The sequence below is a fragment of the Scleropages formosus genome, chromosome 2, assembly GCF_900964775.1.
Source record: "Scleropages formosus chromosome 2, fSclFor1.1, whole genome shotgun sequence".
NCBI classification, from domain to species: Eukaryota; Metazoa; Chordata; class Actinopteri; order Osteoglossiformes; family Osteoglossidae; genus Scleropages; species Scleropages formosus.
In genome coordinates this window covers 38,315,889-38,331,911 of record NC_041807.1, presented here as the reverse complement: position 1 = coordinate 38,331,911, position 16,023 = coordinate 38,315,889, and the positions used below count along the sequence as shown (strand labels likewise).

The window sequence follows — 16,023 nt, the reverse complement described above, 5'->3', positions numbered from 1 at the left end:
CTTTTTTGGGCTTAAATTTAGCGATTGTTCAATTATGAACAAGTTCATCAGACCAGGGTGTTTGATGAAGTCTCCAGGTTTACAGGTTGTGTGTTTCTGTGCTGCTCTACATCCTCCCTCATAGGAATCAGTGCAATAGTTCCCTTCCAGGACTCCACACACTGTGTCTTCAAAGGGTTTACACTCCTTTACTGTCTTTAAACCAAGATCTATTGAAAATATAAATATAGTTTAAACATATAGTCACAAATTCTGCATGATAAAGTTAAAGAAATGCCATTTAATAGAAATACACTGATGTCAAAAATAAACTTCTGTAGATATCTGAATAAGTGGTCGATATTAATTAATAAGTTAAATACAACTTCTGGCACAGGTGAATAAGTTGTTGAACCCCTTTGTAATAGAAAACTTGTTCTTACCTTGATTACAGACCACACAGGGATTGCAAGTATGAAGTCCATGTGGTTTATCAGTGAAAGTGGATACAGGACATGGACGACATATAGTGATGGACGTCGATGAACAATCCTCGGCCGCAAAATACCCTAAAATAAAATATTCGCTTGTATTTTAACTGGTTTCAAATAAATACTACCCTTAGTAATAAATCATATTGGCAATCTAACAGATTAAATATGCACTGTACATAACATGACTTACTGTCACACCCTCCACCTCAGCACAGTGAGGGACACCTGCAGCAGAGCAGGGGACGAATATATAAAAAGAAAACGCAGAACACACACACAAATGCGGAACCTTGTTCAGCCTCGCTACTCATTCACGTTCTAACATTTGATCTCCTGACCTCCCTGATTCCCAGTTCCTGCTCCTCACTCTGCTTCTCGCCTGGGACTATTCCCCTGTCTACTGGATTACAACTCTAGAATTTGACCTTCGGATTTTGTTCGCATATCGGAGACCATTTTTGCCTGTTTCCCTGACCATGTCTTTTGGATTGCCTCCTGAGTTTTCTTCCTGCGCACCGCACTTGAATCCGACACATCCAAACCAGGGGGACACCGTGACACTTACCAGGTGTACACATAGTACAACATCGTCCATCTGTTGCATATTCAGCCCAACCACAGGTAGAACATAGACTGTATGGAACAGTCAGAAGAAGCATCACACAAATCTGGAGAAGTAAAATCAAAGAGACACCAATTTCTGCTTTGTTTCTACCTTCTTTATACTAAATAAAGAAAATACCAACAAACTGTGTTACTGAGATATCAGGTAAATAGCAGAGACATGAAAAAGATTAAATTTCCCATTTTACTTCAAACAGGGAAGTAATATTTACATACCTTAGACAAAAACATAGCCAAATGTTCATAAAATCTCAGTAGGTCATATGAAGTGTTCCAATCCTTTGTAGCAGTGCGGTAGTCATTCAACAACTTAAGACCTGAGGAAGAGCAGATTAATCAAGTCAATTATATCTCCAAGAGGACATGATTGCCATACACACATGCGCCACACAGAGCAGATAGTTAGGGTAACAGGTTGGAAGGAGGTGTGTAGTGGTGGTCGTTAAGATTAGTGACAGGTGGATAGTAATGGGAGGCGGCTGTTGGTATGTAAGGAAGTCTGGCCTTGTTAAGTAGGGAGGTTTAAGTTTGTGGAGTTTAGGCATATGATGATTGGGAGTTGCTTGGTCAAAAGTTATCAAGATATATGTTGATAATGCTGGATGTTTCCTCTGTGGCTTCATGGTTAAGTCAGGTGGACTGGGTCCTTGTGTACTGCTGTTGTGGTCTTATTTATGGGGTGTAACATCTTATTCTGTGTGTGTACTTTTATATACATTATATTTGCATTTAGTACCCCAGTATGCATTAATTTAATGGTATGTGGTCAAGATCATGATGTAATTCTACTGTATGGTAACTGGCTCTGACAAACTTTTATTAATTCTTGCAGAAGATGTTTTGGAAGTTTGCTTACACTAATGTGCAAATGTTTGGGCACACCTAGTCAAAATACATGTTTTAATAACTTTGTATGGGGGGGGGAGTAAAGCAACGTTGCAGAGAACAAAGTTAAACATGACATTTCTGCAAATTTGAATGCATAACTAACATTTGTTTTTATTTAACAGAAAAAATGTGGCTTGTGAAATTTTGCCACCATTCTAGTTTTCAAAATTAAATTCTATTAATGCATTTATGGATGATATGATGACACTTATCATTGAGCTTGGCCAACAAGAGCCATAACCTGAAGTGGGCTAAAGTGAGGGTTAAGCGGAGCAAGTTGAGGAGTCTCTCGATTGTTGTTGGGAAGGTGGTGCAGGAGAAGTTTTGTATTGATAAGGAAGTAATTTCTTCTATTCGGGGGAAGCCAAAGAAGAGTTGGGGTGGATGGTTTAGTTTTGTGTTAAGTGATTAAGGAGCAGGTTGGGGAAAGTACAAAGAGCACTGATGTGTCCCTCCTTCCTGGTAAGGTGAAGTTGTGTCTGCAGTTTGGACTCGTGCCACGTATTAAGTGGCTGTTTACAATATGAGTTTTCTATTTGAGAGGTTGAGATACTTGAGTGGGTTACTAGTACAGCAGTAAGAAGGTGGCTGGGAGTGCCATGTTGTTTAAGTAGTGTTATATGGTAAGGGTATGTTGGAGCTGCCAGTAACAAGTTTGGAGAGAGAGGGGGGGGGGGGGGGGGGGTCTGGCAGAGTCAAAAGATGAGGTTGTCGAAAAGGTGGTGTTTTTGATGAGGACAGGTAGGGGATGGAATTCCAGAGATGCGGCCCAAAGCGCTAAAGGGGCACTGATATTGTCAGCCGTGGTTGGACACATGCAGAGGGGGAAGGCAGGGTTTGGCTCGGACCATACGTGGCTGTTCTGGAGTGCTGCCCCAGAAGCAGACAAACGGCGGCTGGTCATTGAGCCGGTCTGGGGGCAGGAACAGGAGGTGAGGCTTGCAAAGGTGGTCGCATTAGTTAAGAAGGGTCAGCGGGTGAACTGGGAAGGTGTGGAGAAGAGGAAGTTACGGTGGCAAGATGTACGTTGAGTTGCCTTAAGCTTAAGCTCATTGTTGGAGTGACTTTTGACAGGCTGCCACAGAATGTTAAGCAGGGGAGAGGTGGTGATGCTAAGGCACATTTTGTCAGGGTATAAGGTTAATTTGGGGGCAGGGGTGCTATACTTGGCACCATAATCCAGTTCTTAGATGTCTGGCAGGTGGTGAGTTCTTTGCCTGTTTGCGGTATGGCTCAAACAATTGGTTTTGTGCAAGCAGGAGAGAGTAGCACTATGCAAGGGCAGATGTGCCCTGGTAGGTTGGGTAACGCATGGGACTGGAAGCTGCTGGCTGATGTGGGCAAGCAGCTCCAGGTTCTGCAGTTCATTGAATCCGGACATGGTGTTATATTCAGAGTGTGAGCGGAATGTCTACTTTGTGGAGTTAACGGTGCCATTTGAGGATATTATTGGAGAGGCTTATGAGCAGAAGCTGTCAACGTATGCTGATCTGGTGGCAGAAGCAAGAGACGGTGGATAGCAGGCTTAGGTAGGACCAGTGGAGGTAGGTGTTAGAGGATTTGTGGCTAAAGCAGTTACATCATTTTTGGGGGAATTTTATGCTAAAGGCAGTGCTGAAGGAGCTGTCTGAGACGGTGAAGGCAAGTCAGTGGTTATGGTTGAAAACAGCAGGGTGGTTAGGGTTGCAGGTTGGATGGAGATGACTAATGGTGGAAAATTAGTGGCAGGTGGGTTGTAATGGAAATCAGCTAGCAGTGAATAAGGAGGTGCAGCCTTGAATTAGGGTAGTTGTGGAGTGCTGCATTTGTAGTTGCTGCACCTTCATACCCACCAGCAGAGTCTAGAAGGTATGTATGGTGCTGTGGTTTAACTGGTTGTTGAGTTAGTGGAGGTGCAATATTTGAGGGTGAAGGGCATCTAAATATGTGTATGGGGGGTCTGGGATGCTAGACGTCACTGTTGCGCCTCCCAGCAGTGTCATGGGGCTAATTCAATGAAACACTGACAAAGGGAAGTGCTCACTTGACAACCTCATTGAAGTGCTTGTTGGTTTGGTTGGTGGGCTTGTTTTAAGAAGCTAGCTTAGCTGCTTGGCCTTCCATCATAGAGATGTCTGGCTACGATGGATGTTCTCTGTGGTGTCATGTTGGTTGGACTGGGCTTTTGTGTATAGCTGTTTATAAACATGGAGTATAACATGTTGTCCTGTAGCTTGAATGTCTTTGACCCTCCAAACATCTCAGGGTCCTGTGATGGCTAATAAAGCTTAGTTTGGTTTGAAAACTCAAACCACTTCTCAGTTTTTTTTTTTTTTTTGTTGCTGAGATCAAAGTCCAGTACTGAAGATCTTAACAGGGGCAGAGTAGAGCCTAAAACAGGACTGTATGGCATGACTGTAGCTTTCCTGGGGCAAAGCTCTGCTCCACTAATGTTTCTCACTTTCTGGGTAGCCTGCTGACAAGCCTGCACTGAGCTCAGGTGGCTTGTACATTCACCCCGTAGGGTGCTGCAGAGATTTTGTTTGAACTATTTTATACCAGATACTGTAAAATCCCTATTTAATGTGTCCAGGGGCATTTAGAGGTCATGTGGTAGTGAAATCAATTTCTCTCCCTAAAGTTCATGTAAATGCCACAAGTACATTGGGTATTACCCCATCTTCTCAACAAATGACACCTTTTCATTTTTGCTGCTGCTGTCATTTTTCTTCCACACTTCCCCAAAGCCTCTTTTGCTGATACTGTTGATCTCACCGGCAATCTGCCATCACTGCTACTGCTTGCAAAACTTTGCCTTCTGCCTACACAACATATTCTATTCTTAGATATGAAAATAACTCACACCCTTGTCAAATCTGATCAATAGTCCTCAGTGAGCAGCCACTTGCAGAGCACTACATGTGTAATCAGCAAATTTATCTGAATGTTTGCATGCAGGCCTTACATATATCTGAGTAGATCTAATACTGTCTAGTTTTGAGTAATACTTTCAGTCATGGATCATAAATTGCACAAATTATAGAACTTAAAGGAAACATTGTACAGCTTGCAGAGGAAAAGGGTAAACCTCAGGTCAGCACACTGTAGGGCTGAGAGCGCAGGGATGGTGCCAGAGCAGACACATTGAAAGCCTGGGGCAAGTCCTGTAACCCTGCACCAGGGACAGGAAGACCTATATGCTATGCTGCCGTAGAAGAAAAGCTACCAAAATGGTTTTCGGAGCATCGTGAGGCTGGAGAACGAGTAACTGGAAAGTCTTTGAAATGCAAAACTCTCAGACTGCACAACGAGGGTGGATGTCAGTCTTTCAAAGACTCTTGCGGATGGTTTACACGTTTTAAACGTTGTCCAACAAAATGAAATATTGTGACAACACATCACATAAATCCATCGATCACCAAGGGCTTGGTGGACCAATTTCTATGCTTTGTGATACGCATGGGGAGATGACGGAAATATAACGATGCAATGACAGGACCTAGGGCCAAAACATGGGTCTACCTAGAAATGCCTCGAAAGGCCACTTAATAAAATTAAGGGACAGTCTTAATTACCTAACATTCACGGGCTGAGAGGAAACAGAAGCTGACAGTTACAGTGGGGGCTTATGCAGCCGGTATGAAGATGGCACCTCTAGGACATTTGCTGGGAGTGAGACCTTTGCCAAAAACCAACATTCAAAGCCATGTTATTGGGAGCGGGAAAAAATCATGGGCCAACGGAGAAAGTATTTTGTTTTGGCAACAGAAGTTGTGGGGCCGCAACAGCATTAGCAAACGCTTACTGATATGGGATGCTTTTAGGGCCCATCTTAGCCCACGTGTGAAAGATTACGTCCACAAGACATGCAATACAGACACGTGTCTCATCCCAGGCGGATCTTGGAATGAACAGTTCAAAGCTAAACTGGCAGAGTTGTACGATGAATGGTTGTTTTCTGGGACAGTAGACCAAACACCTCAGGGCAACAGAAAGCTACCGCCTAAGTTGTTGGGTGTGTGTTTTTTTTTTTTTTTTCAGTGGCTCAAAGTGTCCTGGGCTGCAATTGCCACAAATATGATTCATAACGCTTTCAAGAAGTGTGGTGTAACTGTCTCAAAGACAGGTTTGAGAGTCTGGTTCATTTTTTTTGTTAAATTTTTCATTTGAGTTTGGTCAGTTTTTCAAATCATTAAAATGTAATAAATACCATGTGATATTAAGAATGTAACTCTTTGGGTTTAATGGGTCACGTGATCTGAGTTTAATTGAGAGAGTTGAATTGTAGGTAAGGTGTTACGGATGCGGAGGAAGGACGTGCAGCACGGAAGCACAACTTCTGAAGCGACATTTTCTGCATAAGGTTCAAAGGGCGCAAACGATAATTGTCGCTTTAATTTAGTTTATATTCTTGTTATAATGTCTGATTTGCTTTATGTGAACAAATGTGACTGTTTTGTGCGTATTTATCGTGTTAATTATACTTCCGTTGTAAAAACGTGGTCGTGTTGGTGTATTAACGAACACTAATATGAGAGAATTTAAAGTGTGTGAAAGATGTATGCTTGAATATTTTTATGTCTTTGTTTTTTGTGGTTTTCACTGTGTCTGAATAAAATGGTAGAAGACCTCAGTATGAGGCGTGGCCATCCCTGTCATTGAACCAGTGCAGCTATATGTGGGATAATAGCCATGGATGGGTCAGGGAACCACTTGTTTGGACAACTTTCAGACAGCGAAAGTGAAGAATCGGCAGCGGACTTTGGTTTTGACCCAGATGAACTTCATGTGAGTAAAAATGCACTTGAGAATGTTGCTGGGGGTAGTACTGGCCTTGCTGGGTGTGAAATGTCAGACTCTGAATCTGACCACTCACGTGCGACAGCCGTCGGGGAGGTGTTGGATTACGGTAGTCCCAGACTTTAGTAAACAGTGGATTACTTTTGTCGTTTAATGTGTAAATGTGTTAATACAGTTTAACAGTTGTCAGTGTTTTTCACAGAAGTTCGTGTTGACATAGTTATGTGTTTATGGATTGTTTCATGTCCCGCACTACAGAAGAGAATGGGATTTAAAACTTGGTACTAGTAAGTCCCCCCCATTGTTTTCTGATTAATCAAAATATACTGGGTATTTTCAAAAATGAGTGGGGGTGTTAAATAGGGATTTTACGGTAGTCCAGAACAGTGTTTTCCTTGATGTCGGAAGCCCCTGGGGAGGGCGACAGAACATCGTTGGAAGGATGCAGGCTTTGAAGACTTGTAAGACTATGAAGTGCTAGCAATGTTTGGAGATCGGCCACCTAGCCAAGGACTGCATAGGCCCCTGCCGCCGTACCCAGTATGGGGAAGGTGAGACCATCTCTCCTGCAGCGCAAACCGACCTACGTGGGGGTGGTGTGGGAAGAGGCGGTGCTGACGGTGGATGGTGTGGAAGCCCAGCCTTCGTCTGGCGGTGCTGTGGAGCAGCTTGAACCAGCGGCAGGTACTGAGGTAAGAGTGGTTGTCTGAGACCAGTGTGGCACAGTCTCCTTTGCTGGGCACAAGTGTGGGGGTCCCGGGATGAGGAGGAGAGATGCACCTGAGCATTTCGCAGGCTTTTACGAGAGTGGGCAGGAGGGAAGCTAGGTTGATCTCTCGTACTGCACTGGGATTGCTGGTTTTAACTGCAACCCCTCAAAAGGGATGAGATCACCCCCCCATCCAAAGTAGTACCCGATCATTTGGGTTTATTGGTTATTGATTTATCTCAGGTGGGGTCTCTCCCTAGGTTCAGTTCACCAGAGCCTGGGGATGAGTCCCACCTGACAGCTGTGGAGGATGGAGATCTTTTGTTTGGAGAAAACAATTTTTTTTTTTTTTGTTGTTGTAGTGTATATTTATATTTTTAAACTCGTTATCACGCTTTGTATTAGAAGAATGACAGGATGTCTTGATGAGGGAACAAGCTCATGTTTGTACTGAGAAATGTCAATGTTTGGATGTTACTTTGCGTTTGTGAGTTGCAACATAGAACAGTGGACGGTTGGAACTTTTAGGTTATGGAAAACCTATAAAAATCCTTCAAGAACCCAGTGCTAGGAGGATGACAACACTCTAAACAAACCCTGTCCTGTACAACTTGGAACAAAATGAGCATTTGCACAGGGTCCACCGGGAGAAATAGAGAATTCACAAGTTGTGACAAATTACTGAAAACACCCTACTGTCATGAAGCTTATACCTGAAATACAGGGTGATGGCCAATCAACTGTTTCCACTGTAAGGGACGCTAGTCAACCGCAGGACAGCGACACACTCAGTCTTTGGCGCACACATACAGATGCCATGGAAATGAATTCAAACCTAGGCCGGTACCCCTGCTGCGCCACCCCACAATAATTAGATTTACATTATTCATTTAGATGCTTTTCTCCAAAGCGACGTACATATCAGAAGTAAAGTTGAACATTACAATATTACTAATCAGGACTGAGATTTTGAAAGGAAACCTACCAGGGACAGGGTCACCCTAAGCACAAAAACTGTTTACAGAGAGCTATCAGCTTTCCTCTGCGCCTTTACATTATTATATGCCTATATATAACAAAATATACTGTCACGACCGCGTTACTATTTTTGAGCGGGAAATGTGTTTAGTGTAGTAATGGGTAGCGCTCGGTGACGCACGGGGAATATAAGGGGGTGATGATCACGTCTAGCAGCAGGAGAAGAGCAGAGAGGCTGGGAAGGCTGGCTAGTCACGCAGATCCTGGAGGAAAGGGGATCCTCGGTCCGAGAGCATTATTTCCATGTGCTGCTGCTGGTGTTCAAATAAATCGTTCGAGATGAACGCTCCCTCTGGTGCCTCTGCGTCCTTCTTCGCCCCATCCAAACTCACGGCGCTGTGCGCCACAATACATTACTTTTAATAATGCGACGCAATACGATCCATTCCTGATAATCCGAAAAATACCCTTCAGTTCACATCAGGAGACCGAGCGAAAACTGCCTAAAGCGATATTTTCTAGGCGGGTTTTCAGTGTCGCGGCTGGGGTGCCTTGCGATGGACTGGCGTCCCGTCCTGGGTGTGTCCCCTCCCCCTCCGACCTTGCGCCCTGTGTTGCCGGGTAGGCTCCGGTTCCCCGCAACCCTGCATGGGACAAGCGGTTTCAGAGAGAGTGTGTGTGTGTGTGTGTGTGTTTGTGTGTTTCTACTTGTTTATACATTTTCTTAACGAGGAAAGGATTCCTGGTCTTTCACAAATATGTACAAATCGGATATGTATTCAATTTCTTACCTCAAATAATCCTCCGATCTTCGGATTTAACAACAATTCTCCATTTCATTACGAATCACTTTAACACTGTCCACTTAAGTCTGTCCAAAATTGTTCAGCATTGCAGAGATGAAGACGCACCACCCTGTTACATTCCGTATTGCGTCCCTTATAAGGCTTGTTTTGTTCCTTTAGAAATGGCCGCGAACACGTGCAAGACCACGAGCTGCGAGGGTCTGTTATTTACGGTCCTTTATGGCCACGAGGAGCGACGCTGAATTCTGATTGGTCGTTATGGCTTATTGGCCAAGTAGTGACTTGATTTTAGGAAGCAACGCTTCCAGTCGGTTCCAAAGACATTAAGGTCAATCACCCGCAAGCAGAAAAGGTGGACGATTAACAGAAAATCTGTCAGACAGCGGTGTTGGAAAATAAAGTATATATTCCTATTCCATCATGCAGTGCGCACTACCCAGCTAAATGTCCAGTATTATTAATGCTGGCCAAGGCGCCGATGAGCGATACACAGATTTTTTTTTTTTTTTCCTTAACTTTATTCAACACCATGATGAGAACAAAAAACTTCCAACATTCCACATCACAAATCAAACATAAGACATCCTCACATTTCATTATAAAACCATCTCTCAACATAAATATGACAGAGCCTACTCACTTCTCCAAACATCTTGGATCACTAATACAAGAAGTAATAAACATCAGAATTTAAAAGCAAGCATAAATATCCATTATGAGAAAAAGAACCTGGGACTTTAAAACCCTTCACCAAAAAGTGGTTTAAATATAAAGTTCATAACACCTGTGTACCATACCCACAAAAAAAAAAGTACCCAGGCACCCATGCAAAAAGTGCCACATTCTGATTTAAGAGGGGAATTCTGGGGAGTTCTGGGGGTGACCTAGGGGGGTTCTGTGTTGTTCAGTACCACTTCTACTGTCTAAAGGGTAATGAGCCATCAGAGCTACCCGCTGTGCCACCGTGCCGTCCATCTAGGTTAGGCTACTTGTTAGACTGGAAATACTGTGCACTTCGGGTATTCATATTTGGTATTGTGTTATCAAAATGAGACTTTTTACCGTTGCTTTTGCGATATAAACATTTATTTTTTTCCCAGCGGCAAGAAACTCAAATTCGGTCACATTCTTTCGTGCCATTTTTCATTTTATGCCGTCCAAACCACAGTTCCGGCTCTTGCTTTTTCAGATATTATATTAATGATAATTGTGTTTTTACATGAGCAGACAGTAAAAACTGTCACTTGGGCGCATTTACCGCAAATCTGTACATTAATAATGCTGTTATAGTCTTACTCACTTTACGGCGCTTAGGAGATTGTAATAGCGCCGTGTTAAGAGCTGATATGAGTATTCATGTATGTACAGTATGAGTTGTGTGTGTTCTGCTTATGCGCGGTGTGTCATGAGGGGAGTTCTGCGGATGGACCCTTAACCACTGGTGCGGTAAGAGGGGCTGGGAGTGACTCACCGGGATTTTCTGGCCGCCGGAACCACTTTCTGTCCGAAGCGTTTTTGTGTGTTGGTATCAATTATTTATTTGTTATTTATTTATTTTTTTTAATTATGTTTAGTGTAGTGTAGATTAGTTTGTTGTGTGGGTTCATGTCGTGTTCTAATTCTGTAAATGTATTTTATCATTCACCCATCAATAGAAGGGGAGATATGTTGCGAAAAGGGAAGCACCCAAAATGGTAGGTAAGGTTGCATTGTAACACCGTGGGAACAGGTCATGGTACTGCCCCTCTTGAGCAATGAATCATGTTACCAGGTAAGTTTCCTTTTAATTATTTATTATTTTGTTTTTTAGCCTCAGGGCATGTTTTTAGTGTTTTAAAGGTTCTGCCATGCGGTTATGATTAGTTGGTCTTATCGATTTTATTGTTTTATTTTAAATTTTATTATTGGCATGGCAGTTTTTAGGATTAATTTATTGATTAAATAAAGATTTTAATTAACGGAAATAATGAATGGAGAAATTTATTACTGTTGAGATGGACAGTGTGTGGAACCAGACACTCTTGGATGGCTGGTGATTCTGACCCGTATGGGGGGGGGGGGGGGGAGAGAAGAGAAGAGAAAAAAAAAAAAAAAAAAAAAGTCAAAACACACGTACCCTGAATAAAGAGCGCGTTTCTTTGCCCTGATTCCTGAGCAGATTTCTAGTAGCTCCGTTGGGGGGGGGGGGCGCTACAATACGAAAATGTCGCCGCATTCGGAGTTTTACTTACGTTACGGTCCGGTACAGGTATAGCCTGTAGGTGTAGACGCCTCGGTGGGTCGGTGTCCCGTGTCCACTTTGTCCCCCACTAACTCCACACCTGAGTCCGTCCACCACGCATGCGCTTCTCCGCTCTCTGGCTGTTGGAGGGACTCGATGAGACGCAGTGAGGCTCGATCGTTCAACTGTATCCGTTACTTCGCTGTAGTTACAATAAACATCTCTTCGTGCGCTGCGATGGAAAAGTGGTAAGGCGTTGGACTTTATGGCCAAGGGGGTTTCCCTGCGTAGGTTAAAAATCTTACTCGTAGCGGAAAAAAATTCAAGAGTTCTGCACGGTAAAGAAATAATACGAACTCCTCCTCCTCCTCCTCCTCCTCCTCCACACACACACACACTTTCAGAACCGCTCGTCCCATAGGGGGTGGCGGGGAACCAAAGCCTACCCCGTAACAGAGGGCGTAAGGCCGGAGGGGGAGGGGGACACACCCAGGACGGGACGCCAGTCCGTCGCAAGGCACCCCAAGCGGGACTCGAACCCCAGACCCACCGGAGAGCAAGACTGTGGTCCAACCCACTGCGCCACCGCGCCCCTTGAAATAGAAATCGAAACCATCCACCCCCGCAGTCCAGATGCCAAGAAAGTCCCGGTCTTCAATGTCGGGGAAAAACGTCAGCAAAATCCCCCAGCCCAAGAAGGCCGCCACGCCGACAACAAAGAAGACGTGGACAGTCACAACTCTTCGCATCTCTGTCCTCGAGTGGCTCGATAGAGTAGCCTAGGGGAGCAGCTTGGAATGCAATGCGCTCACCCTACGTCTCCAACACCCTCCGATAACGTTCGTCGGTTGCCAGAGTGACATCGAAAAAGGACAACGACCCGTTCCTCCGCATGCAGACGATCTCCTCCGCTGGAAGTCCCAGGAGTCCGAAGAGGATCTCACGAACGAATGGAATCATGTGCTCGTGAAATCCGATGACGTCGTTCAGGGTCCTCCAGCAGAAGTGGATGGTATTCTTCGTTCCTTTCACCATTACTCCTGAGCCAGTTTCGAGTAGCTCCATGAGGGGAGGAGAGGGAACGCTACAGTATTGATTTGTTCCTCAGAACAACCGCACTGATCCAGGAATACCACGGTTCCGTCACTGTAGAAATAAGGACTCACGACCCTACTGTGACATTGCGCTCCGTCTGCTGTTTTTATCCCTTTAAAAATGGACGCCACCACGAGCTGCGACTCTATTTGCTGTCGTTTATTACCGCGAGGAGCGAAACTGAATTGATTGGTCTGTTATTGGTCACGTGGTGATTGCGGAGCTTAAAGAACGCTTCCAGGCGGCGACAAAGACATGAAGTCAAACACTCGCGTGGCGGGAAGGTAGATGATTCACAGAAAGCCTGTTAGACATTACAGCGTTAGAAAATAATGTATATATTCCTATTCTATCATGTAGGTGCACACTACCCACCTAAAATGTTCAGTATTAATGTTAGCCAAGGCGGTGATAAGCGATACACCAATATATTAAAGAATAAAAAAAGAATGAGACCCCTGTGAGCCTAACATAAGTACACAGAGACTTTCAAGTGACAGTCACTAAAATCACTGCTAATATTCCACTCGTGGCTGCAGGAATACTAGTCCACAGCTCCCATTTTAGTTAAAATGGGAAATAAGAATATTGTAGGGACTGCTGGCATCTTCACATTTCCTGTGACCCTTCTCTGTGCAGTCTGGAGTTTAAAAAAAAACACTAGAAATAAAATTTATGCATCACCCTGCTGGGATGGCTCACAAGCAGGGCTGTAGCTAGGGAGTTCTGGGCACCATGAAAAAAATATTGATGTGAGCCCCCACTGCCCTTCACCCATATTATATATGGTATAAGATATGGACACAGAGACCCACTTCTACAGTGTCATAGGGACCCTCTAAGTCATCTTTGGAGTGGGGTTGTGGGTCAGATGACACACACACACACACACACACACACACACACACACACACACATTGTCTGAAACTACTTCTCCCATTCAGGGTCGCAGGGGAGCCAGAGCCTAACCTGGCAACACAGGGCACAAGACTGGAGGGGGAGGGAGGCACACCCAGGACAGGATACCAGTCCATCACAAGGCACCCCAAGCAGGACTCAAACCCCAGACCCACTGGAGAGCAGGACCTGGTCAAATCCACTGCACCACCGCGCTACCGTGCCACCGCACCCTTCTTTGGGTTGGATGACGCCACAGTCAAATCTGTTGCTGCAGGACATATTATTTTAAAGGTTTAATATCATATCACTTTGACAAAGTCTATTTACTTGTAACAGAACATGGTAATGTTAACACTTTTATTTCAAAAGTTAAATGTTTATATAAATATTACATCACAACAATGGCATTAAGCCATTATAACTTCTTATGAATCATTGTTTAAAGTTCTCAAGCAATTATTCAAGACAAACTAATAAAATAATATCAGAAGACAAGAAATTAATAAAATAATAAAATAAAGCAAATTTTAAAAAGTTCCAGCAATATAATAAATCTTTCCAGTCAGTCTGGTGTTTAACAGCTGAAGTAAACACTCAGAAATTGAAAAGGATGCAGACAAATGTAAAATAAAACCACTCAAACTACTCGTTGTCTTAATTTTTCATGAAGATAATATGCTATTGCATAAAATGTTATTAAATCAACCTCATAAATGTATCCATCTAAGAGAAGTGAGTTGTATTCACATTTTCTTGACAGTGTTGTTATCTTAAAACATCACATCAGCAGCTGCCAGGTCTGTAACCCTAGTGACACGGCGCATATCCATTTTTTTCCGTGTGTCATACAAACCAACTCTATTTACATAATAGCGCAAAAAGACAGGAACTTTGACTGTGTATCATTCGATGAGCATGCGCCTTTTTTTCCATTACGTTTTTGGAACTTCTTTCACAAAATTCCGTGTGTGTGTTATTTTCACGCTAGTAATAGACGTGTAAAAGTGGAAATCTACAGATCAATGCCCTGTGCCTCTCAAGCACAATAAATCTTGGTGATCTAATAAATATTGTTTTATGTATATTGCTGTACTTTTATGACCATGAGTCATAATTAAAAAACAAGCACTTGTTTTTGCATTTGTGATTTTACTTGTTTTCATCTCTGAGAACTTGACTCTGTAGAGACTCCCAAGAAACACATATTTAGACATACTGTGGCACGCAGCGCTGTGGGTTTCGATGGGGCGAAGAAGGACGCGGAGGCAGCATTCATAACGAACAGGTTTATTTAAACACCAGCACAAAAGGAATAATGCTCTCGGTCCAAGGACCCCTTTTCCTCCAAGACCTGCGCTTACAGCCATACTGCCTTAGCACCCCTAGACCCTCTCAACACACCGGGAGACACGGTCACCCCACCATTTTCCCCCTAAGTGCCCCCAGCGGTTACACACATTTAACATTATTTCCCATAATGCAACTATCTACATTTAAACAGTAATGCGGGTCGTTACAATACTTTTACTACACTTTCACTGCAGCAGTATTTCACTGGAATGGAGAATATTGTTCAGCAGAAGGGCTCCATTCAGGACTTGAACAAAGAGTCACTAGGAGTGTTTAGTTCCAGATTTCAAAGCTTTTTGTTGTAATAAATATATATATATACACACACATACACATTTCAGAACCGCTTGTCCCATACGGGGTCACGGGGAACCGGAGCCTACCCGGCAACACAGGGCGTAAGACTGGGGACACACCCAGGACGGGACGCCAGTCTGTCACAAGGCACCCCAAGCGGGACTCGAACCCCAGACCCACCGGAGAGCAGGACTGTGGTCCAACCCACTGCGCCACCACACCCCCCATGTTGTAATAAATATTTTCCCACAAATAAATGCAGGGTCCAGGTGACCTTCTCCTTTGCCTTTTACTGAAAATTACATTTTTACTGCAGCACACAGGCACAAATAGCGCTGCTGTCTCACAGTGCCTGAGTGGTGTGAAAGGATGTAGGTTTGATCCCTACTCAGTCCGTGGGGCCAACTGCATCCTTTGGGTTTCCTTTCACTTTGTCCCAAACAACTGATAAATAGTTGTCTCCAACGGGACAGAAAATAACACCTCATTGGATTTATTCAGTTTAATGGACTGAAAGAGAAACCTTCCTCTCTGGAGCCAGAGTCTCTGGATGAATCCAGGTTATGTGTATAAATAAAGGCCTTAATGTATCCAGTGAGTAGAGGAACATGATAAAAACACACTATACAGCACATGGAGGACATTGTTGACCAACTCAACATGTCTCTTTTTGATATAAAAAGCTTTATAGTTTAAAAAATCCACAGTGTTTACTAAACACACCACTGTGTTGGCTTTTCAAAACATTAAAAATAGATGCGCGCGCACACACACACACACACACACACACACACACACACACACACACACACACACACACTTTCTGAACCACTTAAAAGAGTCACTAGGATACAAATGTTCAGATCCAAATTTCAAGGCTTTTTGTTGTAATAAATATTTTCC

The 16,023-nt window shown here is 43.6% G+C and overlaps 1 protein-coding gene across 9 annotated transcripts in view; it reads right to left on the bottom strand.

The window, feature by feature from the left end:
• Positions 1-16,023, bottom strand: part of LOC108922349 (tumor necrosis factor receptor superfamily member 14-like) — a 65,416-nt gene that overhangs the window by 41,254 nt on the left and 8,139 nt on the right. For 7 of the 9 annotated variants that reach the window (XM_029249772.1, XM_029249777.1, XM_029249773.1 and 4 more), the window contains one exon: positions 54-209. In XM_029249772.1, the coding sequence (XP_029105605.1) occupies positions 54-209 (156 nt within the window). Of the gene's footprint in view, positions 1-53; positions 210-422; positions 549-1,038; positions 1,142-1,313; positions 1,415-9,242; positions 9,475-11,488; positions 11,902-16,023 lie in introns of those variants that run through there. The other 2 variants (XM_029249774.1, XM_029249775.1) reach the window with 2 other exon arrangements.